Source organism: Trichosurus vulpecula, chromosome 6 (genome assembly GCF_011100635.1).
Source record: "Trichosurus vulpecula isolate mTriVul1 chromosome 6, mTriVul1.pri, whole genome shotgun sequence".
Lineage (NCBI taxonomy): Eukaryota > Metazoa > Chordata > Mammalia > Diprotodontia > Phalangeridae > Trichosurus > Trichosurus vulpecula.
The window spans coordinates 241,700,580-241,719,356 of record NC_050578.1 but is presented as its reverse complement, the minus strand read 5'-3'; the positions used below and the strand labels follow the sequence as shown (position 1 = coordinate 241,719,356).

At 40.3% G+C, this 18,777-nt stretch overlaps 1 protein-coding gene across 2 annotated transcripts; it reads right to left on the bottom strand.

Moving 5' to 3' along the window:
- Positions 1 to 5,347: 5,347 nt before the first annotated feature.
- Positions 5,348 to 18,297, bottom strand: LOC118853039 (ADP ribosylation factor like GTPase 14 effector protein). 2 transcript variants are annotated; one of them, XR_005010650.1, is made up of 4 exons: positions 18,117 to 18,297; positions 10,395 to 10,908; positions 8,848 to 8,969; positions 5,348 to 7,991 (listed from the first exon to the last, which is right to left on the bottom strand). XR_005010650.1 is itself a non-coding variant. In XM_036762870.1 (4 exons), exons 2-4 carry the CDS (start codon positions 10,815 to 10,817, stop codon positions 7,763 to 7,765), a joined length of 774 nt encoding a protein of 257 aa, XP_036618765.1. In that variant the 5' UTR covers positions 10,818 to 10,908; positions 18,147 to 18,293; the 3' UTR covers positions 5,348 to 7,762. The 2 variants fall into 2 exon arrangements, 1 of the variants encoding a protein (XP_036618765.1); XM_036762870.1 differs by having other exon boundaries at positions 18,147 to 18,293.
- Positions 18,298 to 18,777: the final 480 nt, after the last annotated feature.

The following is an 18,777-nucleotide window of genomic DNA, read 5'->3' as shown; positions in this document are numbered from 1 at the left end:
AATTCTGTGTATAGCATTCTGTCGAACTACAGTGCCAGTCTAGTTACACTATCAGAAAAGGAAATGAAATTAGTCTGGCATGACATGTTTTTAATGAAACCAGGATGTCTCTGTGACCACTGCTTCCTTTTTCAGATGTTCACTGATCTATAACAACACCTTCTAGAATTTTCTTTGGCATTGAAATCAAGCTCACTGGCTTAGAGTTTGGAGACAATTCTCTTTACTTTTGGGAGAATTAGCGTATTTTCTCTTCTCTGATCCTATGGTCTATTTCCCATTTTCCATAATCTTTCAAAATTACTGGTTTAGCAATTACATGTTCCAGTTCTTTTAGTAATTTTTAGAGAGTATAGTGAGCAGAAAGCAAGCTGCATTTGAAGACTTGGAGTCAGAAGACCTGAATTTGAATCCTGCCTCATCAATTTACTAGCTATGTGATCGTGGGCAAGTCACAAACCCCTCAGAACCTCAGGTTTCTTATTTGAAAATTAAGGATCATGAGGCTTGCACAGACTTACTATCATTGCTACAGGATGTCAGTTACCTGGACTTAGTGACTTGAATTTAACAAGGGTGAATAGGTATTCTTTCTCTATTTAGGAAACTAGCTTCTTATTAGATAATTTTGCTCTAGCCTTTTCAATCTAATCTAAAAGTACTGGGGAGGCGGGGTGGAGGTAAGGAGGAAGAAATCAGAAGCAGATTGACTCTCATGAGCAGCTTTGCCTTCTGTTATCATTTATCGTGGTCCTCAGATCTTCTTTGAACTCATTAGCCCCATCATGGCTAAAACCAAATCAAATCAAAATTACCTTTTGGTTATCCTTAACTTTGCCCACCAGCTATTTGTACAGGATGGTCATGTTCTTGTATTTGTTCCTGTTTCCTGATTTGGCTCTATCTTTTGTATGTCTTTTAAAAACGTAAGTTGGTTAATGATTTCTCTGTGCATCTGTCCATGCTTTTCTCTTCAGCCAACTCTTTTTCTTCCTCATCAAATCTCTTTTCTTCATAATTTTATTTTTAGAGCTTCCTGTCCATCTTGGACTGATTTCCTCTATTGAATTTCAGTCTATGGGATTTTAAGACCATCTTAAGATCATCAATTGAGACATGGCAGGGATCTTGGAAGCCATCTAGGTCAAACCCATATTTTAAAGACCAAGAAAATTGGGACCCAGAGAGGTTGTGACTTCCTCAATATCCCATCAGGCAAGTTGTCAGAAATGGGGTTTGAATTCAGGTCTTTGTATTCCCAAATCAGAGCTCTTTCCACTGCATTATGGCCTCCTACACTGCCCTTCCTCCAAAAACTCTGGGATGTCCTACAGAGTAGGGTGCCTGCAGTGAATGCATTAGGGAGGCTCAGAACAAAGTGCTACATGAGACCCTAGGGGATGTTTAGTGCTGATGGGGACAATTAAGGGAGGTTTCCTGGATGAGGACAGGTTGCAATATGCTTCTTTTGGAATAGGGAAATATATCGGTTACATCCCTTAGTAAATATTAGGCTCCAGGGAACCATATATGCAAAACAGTCTCCTGAAGACAGCAGGCCCTTGATATATATTAGTTGAATTAATAGGGATAGGTATTGGACCTGTGATTTCATTGGTATAGAGCTCTCTTGGGTGAGCAAAGTCCCTCCACCAATGCAGGTGAGCACCTTTTCTGTGATTGCTAGTTTTAGAGATTTGCCCAAAAGCATTGAAAGGTCATGTAACTTGCCCCAGAGCAAGGGGCATTATTAGTTCTTTAAGGTTTACAAAGGACTTTATATCCACAACCTTCCACCTTAGTCTTTTTAGTAGCTTGGAAATATAAATGTCACTTCAGAGGGAAGACAGCTTGCAAATAAGACCGACAAATTTGGCTTTACCCTGTGGCTCTCCCAGTGGGAGATTCAGGCCTGAGGTATCCCTTTGCCCATATTCCCCAGGTTAGCAATGACCCACAGGGTCATTAGTTTCAGGATCGCTGTGTGGAATTTCAGGTAAGTCCAGGTTTGTCTTTCAGACTAGATTTTTCTGTACACCTAACTACATCACCCACCTATTGACCCACAAGGATTTACAGGTAGATGGGGAATGTTTTTCATGGACTTCTGCCCTGGTATCTTCTCATCTAAGTTGAGTCTGCTGCAAACTTACATGAAACTGCTATGGTGTTATCTCCACATGTAGAAGTAAGAATGAGTGCTTAATTCTTCCTGCTGCCAACATGCTCTTTGAGGCCCAAAGGAGACAAATGTCAGGTGTATCTTTCCCTGATTCTTTGGGGTATCTACCTGACTTAAGCCAGACAAAGTTGCTCAGTTGTCTTTGGCTCTTGACTCTCAGCTATATGCAGCCACTAAGTACATTTAAATATTTCTATATATCACACAGCTAGCCCTTTACTTATCGAAGCAATACTGGGTTTAAAACATAATGGCATTTGGCAAAAATCTAGAAATGACAACCTCTTGACCAGAGGTGAAATGCAACCTATAAAGGGTCAGTCAAAATGTATTTGCCTGGACAAATCTGATCAAAATGGGTTTTACACTAAAAAGGGGGGAAGAAAAAAATATCCGAAGATAGACACTATGCTTGATACCTCAGACAGCTGCTATTTGGGACACAGTATGAGCTTTGGCCTAAGGGAATGACAGAGTAGTCAACTTTTGTCCAGAGAGTGGATGATGTTTTCTACCCACAGTAGGGCAGCTAACAAGTGCTCAACATGTCTCAATGATTTCATTCTCCAAAAGTCAGATGAGTCAACAATAGGAGCTGATTTGGGGTATTGGTGATAATTGTTCTGAGAATTCCACTTTGTATCTTATAGAGGCAAAATGGATATAAACTGACATGCAACCTAAATTTCAGGGCAGCTTATCTCATTTTTGAGAAAGTAAGGAATGAAGGAAATAAGAGGAAGGAGGGAAGAAAATACTCACTGAGGGCCTACTACCTGGCAGGCACTGTGTTGAAGATTATAAGTATCTCAGTGTAAATAATACTGGATTTGGAGACCAAGGCTCTGGGTTCAAATCTCAACTGTGATATGTTAAATCTGTGACTCGGATCATCATTTACCCTTTGTTGGCCTCAGCATCCTCATCTTTATAATGTGCTGATTGGACTAGCTGGCCTCTGAAGGTCCCTTCCAGCTTTAAATCGCTGATCCAGTGATGATTCCATAGATGTATACAGCATATTGTTTGGGGACCTCTCTGTGTGAGAGGCTTCATGAAAGAAGCGGCATTGGTATTTGAAAGGATGGGCAAGAGTCCAACAGGTCAAAAGGAGCTGGGAGGATCTTCTGAGCACGAACAAAACCATGTTTGGGAACGGGAAGCAGAATTATTTGGGTGAATAAGAGAGCATGTGCAGGAGAGTAATCTTAAGTGAGACTAAAAGGTAAGGCAGTACCCGTTTAGAGAAGCTCTTGAATGACAGGTAAAAATCCAAAAGCCAAAAACATCTGAGCTTTACTATAGGGAAGCAATTTTTTTGGATACAAGACTTAAATTAGGTTTGCGCATCCGAAAATCATTATATTGCAGAGGGAATAAGTTCTATGGTGGTTAGACAAGTTTCATCGGAGAAACATCTGGGGGTTTTATTGGAAAGCTCAATGTTATCAACAGTAACCACAGCACCTAGAAAGGTGAATGCATTTTCAGGTTGCCTACTAGGGAACAGTCTTGCTGATTTCTGCTCTGGTCAGATATCAGGAATACTGTGTTTCTGGCTGTCATTTTGAAGAAATATGTCTAGAGAAAGAGTGGTAAAGGAGTTAGAAACATGAGGACTGGTTGAAGGATGGCTAGCTTAGAGAAGATATAAGGGGAATGAATGGAAAGCAAATATTTCAAAGAGCTTTAGAAAAATCACTTAATTTCAGAAATTGCTTCATTTAATACTGCTAATTCATGAATTCTTAGGCCACGTGACCTGGGCAAAAAACAACTCTTCTGGGCTGGTTTCCTCATTTATAAAAGGAAGAGTTTAGGATATGATTGCAAAGGTCCCTTTCAGCTCTACACCTATGATCCAATGATCAAAATTCCCATCTGGATTAGGAAAAAAAATTTCCCCCTATATTCAGTCTAACTTAATGAGGATAATGAAATCCAACCCAAGAAAAAAATGGTCAGTCTTTGAGGAAAGTTATGTGAAAAATACAATAAAAACGATTAAAAATACCTCACATAGTAGCACTGCAAAGCACAACCCCTCCCTCCCAATTATTGTATGCCCTTGGACAAGTAACTTTGCCTACCTGTGCCCAACCATCATCAGAAACTAGGACTAACACATTTTGTAATTCACCTCAAAAACTATCCTAATTATGCCAAAACCACCAATAGAAAGGAGAAAGAGTGGGTGTGGAAGCTCATGTTTGCTTCAGCACCACATAGGTACCCAAAAATATTGGAAACTCACCACTATGAAGGGGAAGAAATCTGAATTATGTGATTCATCTACCACGATTTCTTTCTTGCAGGTTAAATAACTGTTTGGACTTTTGATGATTTTCTACTTATCACCTAATACTGGCTTAAATCATGTATGAAAAGCTTCTATCCAGGAGACAAATCCTAATAGTTTTTATTATTCTATTTGTTCCATCATTTAATTATTTGCTTAGATTTTACTTCATTGGTTAACTATTTGTACTGAAATAAGTAGCAACCTTTTCTAGAGGTAAAGTCACAGATCCACAGATCTTTCATTTCTCCAAGTTCCACAACTAAAAAAATGACTTATTTTTAACATCAAGCATGAAGTAGAGAAATTTGCTTCTAATACTATCCATAATTGCACAATTCTATTTTTGGTAGTTTCAGATACCTGGTATTTATATTTCAGTATCAAGACCAATATTCTAAAGTTATAGTCTGTGTAGTTTGCTTTCCTCCTCTTTAAAACCAACTCTGATTCTAGGTTAGATGGAGTGACAACGTTCTTCCAGTTGGGGGGGGGGCGGTGTTTTATGAAGAAACAACTTCATGAATGTCTATGCCTGTTCAAGACCAATTCTGTCCAATAATCTGGAATGTTTCTAATAACACAGAAGCAGTTCAGAAAATTGCTTTGCTAACTTTTCTTTATGAGTAAGAATCTTATCTCCCCAATTCTTTCTTACCTACAGAAATACATCCCTTCATTCACATAAGTTCCTTCACTTAACTACCTCAAAATTGGCTTGTCAATTACTAGCGGACAATAAGGACTAATATAGTTGAGTTTAAGAATTGTATCTGAGTTGATAACTTTTTTGGGGGTATACCATTGAATCACTACGTAATTATTGATTCAAAACACAATTAGAAGTGATCAAGCTGAAGCAGTAATGGATGAGAAGTGTGGTTTATTTTCTTATAGTTCCAGTAGCTATTAGCAAAAACCAAATAAATTGCACACAAACTTTACAACAGAACAAAATGCCTTTAGCAACAAAGTAACTATAAAGAGAAAAACTGAATTAATCAAGTAGTAACAGTTCACTCTGTGGTAATTCTGACCTTCTATATGGCAAATTTTTATCCAAACCCTTGAAAATTTAGACAAAGGCAGAGTGTTATGGTAGGGCCAAAATTAAAATTAAGCTGGGACATTGCTAATTTATCTTTATATAACGAAAAATGTTGGTTTGTAAAGCAAAACAGCTACAAAGGGTAGTTGTGTTGGGCCCAAGAAAATGGTTCACACATCTAAAAGTAGTAGTGACAAAGTAAATACTGCTATCAAGGTATTTATTCCTTTTGTGTTAATGGTGTACAGCTTAGACAGTATGTGGAAGATACACAAAGTGCACAAGATAGAATGAGTAGAATCTACATATGGATGGATGGAATACCCACATGAATGAGATAATGAAGACAATTACGCATCAAAGTGTAAGTCAATTTCGAATTAAGATCTTCCTGGACAACAACTTAACTTCCAAAACAATTTCCTTCTCTGTGAATTATCACAGCTCCTACCACTGTCTCCACAATGAACTGACAAGTCTTCTGAAGCTTTCAACTAGGAAGAACTCAAACACCTCCCTCCTGAAGTATGTACGTACATAGCATTAAGATATTTCAATATTTAATATAATTCTGACAAGGTACAATACCTATGTGAATAGTACCTATAGTACTTATATAAACATGGATGCTCAGTAGAATAATAAAGACTTGGAAACACAATTGCTAAAAAGGAACATGCCCACATCAACAGAGCAAAATTAGTATGGGCCGTGGGGCCCTAGTATACAAAGTCTCATCAAGGACTTAAATTACAACTAGATTCTCTAACACTAGATTCTATCAGTATGATATTCATTGCAGAAGCACAGCTATTAATTAAACAGACACCAGATCTGTAGAAAGTCAAATAAAACTACAAAAAAAATATTACACCTTAATCAATTATGCAAAAGTGCAATTGAACTAGCAACATCAAAAAACCTGAAAACACAAAATCTGGATACCTGTATTTCTAATTTCAATTTAACTTTTAGCATGTTAACAGACTTCTCTATTAAAATCCATACAGAACGGAAATTAACATTTGTACAGCTTTAGCACTTGCTTTTTTAAGTCAGGTCCCTTGAAGTCTAGCAGCAACATAAAAAGGACCTGAAGGTTCCATAGCACTCTCATTTCAAACAAGGAACAGGAAATGGACTTGTAGATTCACTGTTTAAAGATGTACTAAATCTCAACAGCCTTGCAAATAACCATTCAGAAAACCAGCAGGATTTACATTTCTTATGAACTCTTTAAAGTGAGAGTCCTTTGGAAGGCAGACTCTTCAAAGCTAAATCTGCAAGCAAGGGATACTGAGTGTTCTTTAGGTAATTTCCCAAGTAAACGTGTTAAAGACTTTGTGCCACCATTTCAAATTTGTTGTCTAATAATATTTGAAACACAGCTCTAAATTTGAAGGCAATTTATGAACTTGAGATTTCATATATACAATTCTTTGTGAGAAATCTACCTCTTCTAAAAGGAATCTAAAATTGTCTACACCTAAGGAGCATGCTGCTGTAATGTATTGAAGGGAATTACAGGAACACAAATCTTAAAGGTCAGTATGTATGCTTCTTGATTGGACAGGAAACCTAAATTCTATGTGGTGTAGAGGCTTATTTGGCTTCAATTTGAAATGGATGGGGCGTGGGGGAAGGAGTGGAGAGGTGGTCACAGAGTTGAATCTACATCACAACAGAATTTTAAGTTCAATTTAGAAGGCCAGGCCAAACGCTAAATTAAGTGAGCTATACATTTGTTTAGAATTTATTGGGCTACAGTTTAAATTTTAAAATATTAATAATCCCTAATTTGACAGAAAGCTGGGTAGAAAAGGAGTAAGAACGCTTAGGATAGTGTCAAAATAATTGTGTTTTCATGATTTCTTTACTTAAAGGGAATGTAATCTGATAAAGTGCTTTGAAGATTTTGCTCCCATTTACTAATCCATGAGTAACTGCCAGAATGGTTTTAACAGGTGTACAAAGATCAGTTCCCATTGTACAGTCAAGCACTGTTCCCAACTACTAAGCTTGCTTATTTATCCACAATGAACTTAAGCTGATTTTTTTTGAAGTCCACCTAAAATATACACAACACAATGAATTCTAAAACACCTAGCACAAAACACTCACATGTAATAATATTTTTAAAATCTTGGCACTTGTTTATCATGCTTGAATTCTGAGTATACAGTAGAATTTTAGAGCTTCAAGGAAATAGAGAAGCTCATTCAAGCCCTTCAAATTACCCAGCATGCTTATTATGAATAATCTCCCCTCCTTCTATTTCAATCTGCTCATAAAGCCATTTTCTGTCACAGCGGCATTCAGCTCCACACTTGTTAGAACCACAATTAGGACATGCGTAGAAGCATCCCAGGCAATCTTCATCGAGGCAGTCACAGAGATCCATCCCACTTATTATCAGGAGGCCCTGGCTATCATAGACTTTGCTCTTTGGTGGTATCACTTGCCTGTAAAAAGGGGGGAAAAAAGTTACTTCTAACAATCTAACATTAAGAATTTTTAATTCCAAGCCCTACTCCCTCATTTTTTCCATTTTTTAGCATAAAAACAAAGAGAATAATGTAAAGAAAAGTATGGTGGGGATGGGGAGTTTTTTACAATTTATATTAAATTGATAATATATGACCAAAAGGATTTCTGATATTCCATATGGCTACCTCTAACAACTTGGGTATGGTCCTATTACAGTGGTTCATAACTTTAGATCAAAGTCATCATATATTGAGTAGTCACAATCTCCATTTAAGAAGCAGAAATCTAATGTATGGACGGAAAATATCCCCCAAACGTCAATATTTCTATATGGGAATAGAAGATAGCACTTCATTCAACTCATGTTGTCGTCCGCCTCCCCCCCCACCCCGCCCTCTCCCCAAATCAATCTTGCTACTCTTTTGTGGGATTTCTAGTTTAACTTCAAAAGTGAAGTACAAAAATATTTTAAGTGATTGCTATGTAAAGTAAAAAAAAAAATCAAAATTTTAAAAGAACCCTCTATTTCACTTTTGAAGAGTTTAAATATCACCACCAGGTTATAAATTATGATCTTGGTATATAATTTGATTATCAATAAACTTAATGTTTAGCATTGAAAGAGACCCAGACATCACTCACTGCCTTCAACACTTTCATTTGTAAAACAAGGAAATGGAGACTAAGGGACATTTCTCCTTCCACCCCCCACCTCCCCCAAGCAATGTGTAATAGCAATTTAGGAAATCTCAGAAATGAAGATGAAACAAAAATAAGCAACAAAATGTTACACGGTCAGCTTACATTTCTTAATTAGTATAAATTGCCTACCTGTCAGAATTGGTTGCTTTAGTCTGCCTTCTTTTCTCTCTCTTACCAGTTTCTGGAGTAAATTCAGTTTGCTTTCCTGGATTTGCAAATTGCAAGGACCGCAAGGCTTTAGCAGTCCTTCCCTAAGGAAAAGTAAAAATTCTCAAGTTAGATCTCTATATCAAAGACACAAATAGTAAACATCCCACTCTTAATGACTGCCAAGCTAACCATACAGAATACTGCCTGCCTTACCCAGAAATGAAACAAAGTCTGGGAGCCCAATGCACTAAAACTGAAATTTATTCTGTAGAAGCCATGCGGTCATTATTCAGTGCTTACTGACTCTCAGATCACACAACTCTAACCCTCTCGGTTATTTGTTTTATTATACCACAGCAAATCAAAAGTAGCACAGGAGGAAGGCATAAGAGGTAGACACACTGGCGGCAGAACTAAAGGTTGATAGCAGTGGAGAAGAGGAAGTCAAAACAAAACAAAACAAAACAAAAACCAACTCAGCACAGTGAAATAGTAGACATTCACAATGAGGCTGAGCCAAAGATTTAAGTTCAGTTTCTTCTGAGAAATCAGTGAACTGTGAAAAAGAAAACATTCCTCCCAAAGTGGCTAAACAAAAAAAAAATATTAAAAAAAAAAAACACTCAAAGGTGAATTTTTTCAGCTATGTAGTTAATCAGGCATGTGGAACACACTGATGATGTGTTACTATGTTAGGATAGATAGGATTCTGACAAAAAGCAGTATTCAGTATTCTGAAATGTGACTAGGTACTAACATGCTCGACACTGGGAGAACTGCATCAGGAAAACAAGGGAAGGGTCACCTTACAGTGCTTATGTTAAAGAAATAGGCTTCGCTAAGTCCTCAGGATCCTACTTTTCTATCTTTTCAATCTTACTTTTCTAGAAGCACAAATGAAAAAGTGCTTACATGCTTGCTAACACATGGCAGCGTTATTAGTCCTAGGTGGGAGGGAAGAAATATAGCTCATTACCCACTAATATACAATTTTTAAAAGCCTTCTATTAAAGTCTTTCATAGTACTGAATTGTTAAGTTCTTCAAAATAGAAGGTACGCGTTTTTCAAGGTAAAAACCTTCAAAATAAGACATACCATATCTCATACCCCACAAAAATCAAATCAAAATTTTACAGTCATGTTTTTGGTGACCATAGAGAGGCCTAAAATTAGAAAACAGGGCCAGGAGAGTCTGAGCTGTGCTCCTAGACACACCCACACAAATCCAAACATGGGTGAGGACAAAAGAGGAAGAGAATAAAAGGAGCAAGGAGAAACATTCATTGCAAGCCACCTGCTACTCCCTCCTGGACTTTCTTCTAGCTGTAAATGCTAAACTGTGACACTGCTTTTTTTGATCTTATCACTCAAATGATTCTCACTGGTCTAAATTTTGTATGCATGATATTACGTTGATTTAAATGCATATGAGCAATGATAACAAAAAAAGGTATGCTTCTATACTACCCAAGCAAAACTCTAAATTGCAGACCTAAATAAGTGAAAAATTGGCCCATATACATACGTCTGAATCAGCTTTCCTTTTTTGGCGATCTTCAGATTCAACATCCACACTTCCATTGATTATCTGTGTGCATTTTGGACAAAGCTTCCAACCAGGTACAAGCTGTCTTCCAAACTTGGCACTTAGGAAAGTGGCATCATCTAAGTCAATCGCATGCAAATTTTTCTTTGCAAGCTTTTTGTGTATGTTAAAAGGATCACAACAAGACTTTTGCAAGTCCTCAAATCGATCAATGTAAATTTTTGCATGATGGAAGCAAATTGTATTGTTTCCAGAGAGGGTCATTCCGGTTCTAAGCTGAAGTAAAAGTGCATCATTTGATGACAATTCTTGCAAAGTCTTGAAGCCAGTATGTCGAGTATAGTATGTCTTATGACATTCATTGGTAGCACGAAGCTGAACTCCAACTGAACAGGGATCCATCTTACTTCCTTAGAACAACCTATTTCACCGTTTTAAAAATTCTGCCTAGGTTTTTTTCTGTAGCCTCTAGTAGGTCCTATTGAGGATCACCCTAGAGAAAGCATTAAAGTGAATCAGATTTATGTTACAATTTTTTTTTCTTACCCTAGAGGCCTGACACTAAAAAAAAAATAAAAAAAAATTAAAAAAAATAAAATCAGATTTATATAACCTATAGAATTTTATTCCCCCTCTTAAAACTTCTGTTGCAAATATAATACACTGTTTTGTTTGTTCATTTGTTTCTTAGAGAAAATTCTCCTCCATGCTTCACATTCTGGATTACATTCGCAGGTTTATAAATTGCAGCAACACCTGCAAGATCATGACATCCATATTCAATCCAAAGATAACTCATATTCAAAGTTCATTTTTAGAAATCAACTGTTTGGGACTTGGAATTTTTTCACAGGAACAATTATGGTTAGAATTCCATGTTAGACCAGAGAAATTTATCTAATAGTAGTAACCAGAATCCTGGATACAAGGAAGAGAGGAAAGGCTACAACTGTCCTTTCCTGGGCATAAAGTTGGCTAGGTGAAATCCTGAAACTGGCTAAAGGTGTCTTCAGAATCACCAATTTCCTGAGATTTTCTGGAGAGAATACTGGGACTAGGCACCAAAAGTTAACAGCTCTAAGTACAACTCCCTTTTAAGTTAGGGGATTTCTGTTGTGTTAATTCCACAAAGTTATTCTTCTTCTATTTCACACTTGTTTACTGGATATTTGCATTTAAGTCAAAGAACTCTCTAAGTAGAGGAAGTAAGTTCAGGAAGACAAAAAAAAAAAAGACAAAAAAAAGAAAAAGACAACAAAAAAAGTTAGTCCAGTGTAGAAGTAAAACATGGTAAAAAGGCAGGCAGGGGAGGAGGGAAAGAGTGACCCTAAATAGGCAGGCTAGCCTGGCTAGGGAATTTAACCCCAGGATGAAGTTGTTTCTACTTCTAACAGTTTCTTCCCATTCATCATTTTTCAACATAAAGCTATAACAATAGTGCACTGGCTATTTCGACATTTCTAAGCTGGGAACTACCCATTTCTCAGGATGACCATACAAGAGTTATCAAAAAAGGAGGGGTGTGTGTGATTCTAGATATACTTCTTTAATTTCTTATTTGAAAAGCTAGAAAGCATCTTAACTAAAAGCAATTCCCATTTTAAAGTATTATACTGAAATCATAATTTATCTCATTTTGAAAAAAAAGGTACACTTATTTGCCTGCCCTTTTTTTTCTTGCTAGAAATCAGTAGTTATTCAAGGTTCTCATCAGCTTAACTCAAAATCATATTCAATTAAGGAGGATACAATGTTTCCTTAGATAAGAAGCAGCGGTTGAGATCTAGCCAAGGGGACACAAAAAATAACATCAAATGGCATGTGAGAACTGCCTACAATCACACTACTCATCACTGGGTGATCACAGGAAAATCCCTTCACTTCTCTGGGGCCCTGGATCCTCGATCTGTTAAATAAGGAGGTTGGGCTGAGATTCTATCCTATGTGTCTTCTGAAGGTAGTAAAAGGTCCTATTACATACTAAGTGCTTAATACATGCTCAATGATTGGCACAATCAGGTTGGCTTTCCTAAAATAAGCCATTTATACCCTGAGTCAAAAATCCTTAAGAATGCGAAGGGACCTCAGATGGCACCCCCTAGTCTGACCCCTACCTGAAGCTTGAATGTGCTAACATTTCTGACAAGTTATCACCCACTCTCTGCTTAAAGACTGCCAATGACAGTGAACTCTACCAAGGCAGCTTATTCTACTTTTAGATAGCTCTGATAGTCAGGAAGGTCTTTTGTTATTTCTAAAGATTAATTGACTTGGCTGATTAGGGCCAGGCTTGTTGGCAGTCCATTTTTTAAAAATGCTAAAATTAGAGCTGGGAAGATATCCCAAAAAATAATGCTGACCAAGGGTAAATCAGAATGTTTTGCCTGCTCAAGTCTGGGAAGGTATGGTCTTTACTTATTTCACCGTCTTTCCACCATTTCCAGAATAGGAAAACTGAAGTAGTCTCTTATCCTCAACTTTGTATATGGCTGTGTGTGTGTGTGTGTGCGCGCGCGCGCGCGCGCGCGCACACGCCCGCACACCCACACACACCCACACCCACGCCCTTTACCCTCAGGTAAGGTCAGATTCCTTGTCTGTCCTCAGAACACAAAGTGATACAAAAACAAAAAGATAGTTTTAAAGGAACTAAAGATTTACTTCAGTGTCTGATCTGCAGGCTAAGGTCACAGAAAATATTCAAAACTGTTTTGCCTAATGTGGGCCAGTTTTCCTCACTCGAAGAGGCCCTCTCAATAGCAATGAGGTTTTCTGCAGACAATTCCCTTAGAACTAGAAATAAATGAGCCAAGGAGTTTCTTTGTCAAAGCTGGAAGTATGCTCATCAGTGTGGGTAATCCTCCACTGGTGTAGATCCCATCCCATCCATGCCTTCTCATCCTGTGCAATTCTTGTCCAAAAATCCTCCAGAGGAGTTACCCAACATATTGGAGGTTTTCCTCTAGATACTTAATATTCTGTGAACACCAGAGCAATGCTCAGGTTGTCCATTTGTTATCCCTTCACCAGTTCAACTCCTTTTCTGGTCACACGTCATGCTTTTTACATGATTTCTTGCATACAAATCAACAGTGATAATATGCTGCAGTCAATTTAGCCCCATCATGAATCTTTCCACAAGTCACCTGCAATTTTGATTCTTCTGAGGGCATAGTATTCCATGATTTGCAGGCATATAGTATCACTAGGAGAATATTGGCACTAATAAGATGGGCTTTTGCAGCAAAGGGCAGCTTGGGATATCTGAAAGTGCTGTCAACTTTCCCAAATGCAATTCAGCCTGCAGCTTTCTTCCTTCTATTTAATTCTGAGCCCAGTTCACTGTCCACCAACTACATTTCACAAACTGGGCAATAAGCCCTATCTTCCCAAAAGCATTCACAGTTGAAGCTGGTAGAGCAAAAAAATAGATGTGAATGATTTACCAATGTTTTTACAGCAAATCTATTTTTATCAACAATGGAACCATCATTTATACTCAGTACTCAATGTAGTAGATAAGGAAATAAAAATGACCCTTAAAGATTGAGATGAAAAGATGAACTTGACCAAATACACAGAGAAGAAATTCATTGTAGAGGTGACAATTTTAAAAGCACCCTATGACAGTGGTGGCTGGCTGTCCAAGAGAAAAGTGGGTCTCTGCTATAGCTATACGGCTTAACCCACTTTGTCAGCCTGAACTCACTCATACAGCGGAGTTGCCCCCAGAACAGTTATGACTTTCATGTAGAATCTGAAACTGAATGACTATAAAGGTCAGGTGATTTTAGTAATGGAAGACAACCAAGAGAACGTCAATCAGAGAAGCCATTTTTGTAAAAGCAACTATGGTGGCCATAAACTCTCCAAAAGTAGGCAAGTGAGATTGACCACCACCCTTGACCACTCATCAATGACAGTGTTTTGTGGGCTTGAATACATGGTGCCAGGAATTTTATTTGCCTTGAAGGTAGAGCCTGATAAACAGTAAAAATAAAGTTAGCTTGAGCCATAACTGAAGTGACAAAGATGTGCCTAAAGATTTTTCAAATCTGGAGAGTTTTGATATAGTATGTTGGGAAGATGGAGCCAATAGAGCTCACAGACATTTCTAAATATAGGAGAAAAAAATTACTTTAATAATCCAGTGGCACCACTGGATTCCAGTGTAATATTTGCTCTGGAGTAGGCATTTGTTGGATCCTTGGGGCAAAAGAAATAAAGTCAATTCTCATGAACTGGGTCCCTCACCTCTAACATCTGGCCACACATTACAGCTAGAGAAGCCTTCCTGTGCACACACTCAAGCTAAATGATCCTTGAGAATTTTTTCTTAGTTTACTGACCAACTGCTGACAGACTTTGGGGGCAAAATTTCAATTTCCTTTGTCAATTAAACTTCTTTCCCTTCATTTTCAAAATCAAGAGATAGAATTAGATGCCCTCTAAAATTTCTTTCAAATCTAAATTTGCTAGCCTTTTGCTGATTTATCATTGTCAATTTACCACTTTCCTCCCCCATTTTCCTAAAAGGTATTAAAATCTACAGTTAATCATAGGCTACAACCACCTCTTTAGAGCACTTCTGCAACCTGCACTGCACAGCACAAGGAAAGAAAATGTGCAGAGGCAGATACTTATTTAGGAAAATGGAACATGAAAGACTCATTTTTACAATCTGCTTAAGAGCATTACTATAAAAGATCACTGCCATTTTCATGTTACTATGCAGAACCTTTTTTTCCTTTTGGAAATGTAATGATTTGGTGTTTCTGCCTGCAAATAAAGGTTAAGAAAAGGCTTTGAAAATGTTTAAAAGGCACTCCAATGTTGAACAAAGAATCACAAAGGGAGAAGGCCAAAAGGAAAAGATGACGGATCTGTTATTACTAAAAAGGCCAACAAAGAAAGCAGTACAATTACTCATTTCTTATAAAATGTTAATGAGAACCGTTTATACAACATTCTTCAGAGGGTCTTCTTGAAGAAAAAAAATCAACCCTTTGCAGGTTTTTTTTTTTAAATTATGCCATAAACCAAACCTTCACAGTCACAACCGACAAAGATGTGGAGAAATATTATTCTTTGTTGTTGGTATATATCAACAAAACAAAAAATGTTATCACATACGATTAGGTATTAATACAATTCTCAAAACTACCAATGTAAAGCTCACATGACTCCACAGCAATAATCACACCTAACTTCAGCACTCCTCTGATTACTGATATCAGATAAATGCTCACCAAAAACGTCCTCCACTGTCATAAGGGATGTGATACCAATACCAACTAATAGGACTCTTCTTTATAACATTGATCCAAAAACGTTAGGGGCTGGAAAGAACCAGATTGGGAGCTCTTTGAGGGCAGGAGCTCTTCTGCCTTTGGATTCCCAGCACTTAGCTCAGTGCGAGCCGCCCCCCCCCCCCCCCCCCCCCCCCCCCCCCCCCCGCCGCCGGCCCCAAGCCTGTAACAGGCCCTAAATGTTTGTAGACACTATTATTCTTTGGCTGCACTGTGGAAGCCCTCCCCACTGCTCCAAGGTTCTATAAAAGGGTGAGGTGTTTTGCATAATTCCAATCTAAAGGTACACTTTATTTCACCGAGTCTCAGAAAACTATAGTGCCCTCCAAGAGATATATGTTCACTCAAAAGAGCATTATGATCCACAGAGGAAAAAAAATGGGTGTATACTGCATATTAACATAGTTACCTTTCTAATAGTGGTGAGAGGTGATGTCTAACAATCAAAAGATAAATTCTTGCCTATTTTTCTTGGGGGGGGGGGGGGGGAAGGAAGTAAGGATCCCTAGGATGCTTGTGTGTAACCATCCTCCAATACACCCACTCATTTGTGGAACCCATTTCCGCCCTTTAAAAGTTAAGGCTAATGCTCTGGTTATGGATCCTCATAACGTCTGAAAGCACTTCTCATATTCCCTATTTCCACGACTTTCTTTTTCTAGGGTAAACATCCTTGGTTCCTGATGTGAAACTTTGACGTCCAAGGTTCTGAAAACAGAAATTCCCTTTTCTCATTTTATCCTCGCCTTTCCTACTGCCTCATTCCTCTTGAATTCACTCCCGAAGTCCTGTTTTCCAAGCTCATCACTCCTGTTCTGTCTTGCGCTGGCCTTCTATTTCTGAATCCCTCACCCCGGGTTACTTTCTTCCCTCCTCTCAGCTGAGTGAAATGATGATTCCTGACTGAGTCATTACAAATTCAGGCTAACAAAACGGGACCTCACCCACAGAAGACAGCTGCGTGTCTATCAAATCCCAGCAGCGGCCCCTGACTCCACCCACACCCCCCAAATTACCAGAGATTAAGACCCCCAACGCCAAATCCCCCACCTCCCAACCTCCAGGGTGGGCCACACCTAAAAACCTAAATCCTCCCTCTTCACGTCCCGGCCCGCGACCCAGACTTAGGAGCTGGAGCAAACGTTGGCTTTCTCCTTTTTTCTACTCTACTGGCTGCTACCTACAAATCCGCTCTGATCCCTCATTAAACCACACAACTTCTGTCCGGGTCATGACATCCACCTAGCACCCTTCATTCATTATTCAACCACTAGAAAAAAAAATATAACTTTTACTCCTTATTGGTAATCTGATGCCACACTGTCCTCGAAATGCTTTTTGGTCACCAACGAAATCAAAAACGGGGGCGGGGGGCATATCGATCATCAGCCCGAGGGAGCAGATGCCCAACAATCGAGGACTCAGGGACCCCGCCCCTCCCCTCGGCCGCCGCAATGCGGCATTTTTTTTTCTTACCACATTACCTCATTGCACCAAACCTTCGGCCACGCCCCCGAGGCCCGCCATTTTGCCAATTCAACACAGACTTGTAGACTTTCCAACACGTCTTTAAAATGAACGCATTTTGAGGGTCCATGGCTAGTCCCGGCCTCCTGGGGCCGAGGGGCTCGATTATTTTGGGGTAACGTTACACGCCCCGCATGAGGACCCCTCTCTCTTTCCCCAGTGCGCCACGGCTCCCCTCCCCCTTCTCCCCGACTTCTTTCTGCGTCGTCTTCTCCAGGCGGGCACAGTAGGCGTTTAATAAATGGGCATCGATGAAGATGCCCAAGGAATCCACGACCCCTTTGCCCCCCCCAAGACCTTTGACGCTAAAAAGGGCACAACACGCTGGACGCCACCGTAAAAAAGCCCAACAGGTCCGGTGTGCATAAGTAAACAAGGGGTCCCTACAATTCACCTGGCGTAGAAGCCCGGAGGCCATCTTGTCCAACCCTTTCCATCTTACAGACTGGAGAACTGCGGCGCAGAGCTTTTAAAGCACAGGCACCGAGGAGGATTTGAACCCAGGCCCCCGACTCCGAGTTCCACCGTGCTGCGTACCTGCCTCTCCCCACCTCCGGAAAGATTAGAGGGCTCGGGCATGTCAGGGATAACACGGGAACCTGGGGTCCCAGACTACAGGGCCAGAGGCTCCTCCGCAATGCGGCAAAGGGGGGAAGGGGCGCAAGGATACGCCCAAGGTGGCACAGAGAGCGAGGGAAGCGGCGAGACCGGGATGCAAGCCCGGGATGCAAGCCCGGGACCGCAGGCTTCCCAACCCTCCCTTCCCCCACCCCTCCAAGCCCAGGGCGCCCTCACAGCTTCCCGGCTGCTCCCGAGCCTCCTAGGCCCGAGATTCGGCCTCGCACTCGGGCCCCGAAGCCCTCACCGCTCTTCTGCCTCGGTCTCCATCCAGTACCTTGCCCGGAGCCCGTCCTGGCTCCTGCCGCGCCGTCCCCCGCACCTCAGCCCCCGGGCCCGTTGCAGCCATGAAATAACGGCTCCGCACGTAGCAACCAGCAACTCGACCAGCTCGCACCGCCCACCACCAGCGAGAAGACGTTGCGAGCCTGCTAGAGCGGCTTTTCTAGAGGGACGCCGCCGCCGTCACCAGCGAGAAGGAGCGAGGGGCGGAGCGAGGCGTGGCTAGAGCGACCGTCAGCGCGGCCGCCATCTTTGGAAGGGCGGGAGGGCCAAGGAGGCCCAGGGCCCAGGGCCGGGGCAAGGAGTCCAGGTCCGGACCCGCGGGCCGTGCGGGCAGAGGCCGGAGAAATGGGACAGGTCTGGCATGGGCAAGACATGATCTCAACAGAAGAGTTGGATCAAACGCACCGCTGGTAAACTTGCTCAGCCCCTTAGTGGTCCGAGGCCCGGGGAGTTCATCCTGCAGTCAGGATGATCATTCACTCACTTATTCATTCATTCATTCACTCACAGGTTCACTAATGCATTTCCTTCCTTCCTTCCTTCCTTTCCTTCCTTCCCTTCCTCCTTTACTCCTTTCCTTCTCTCCCTTCTTTCCTTCCCTCCCTACCTTCCTCTTCTCCCTC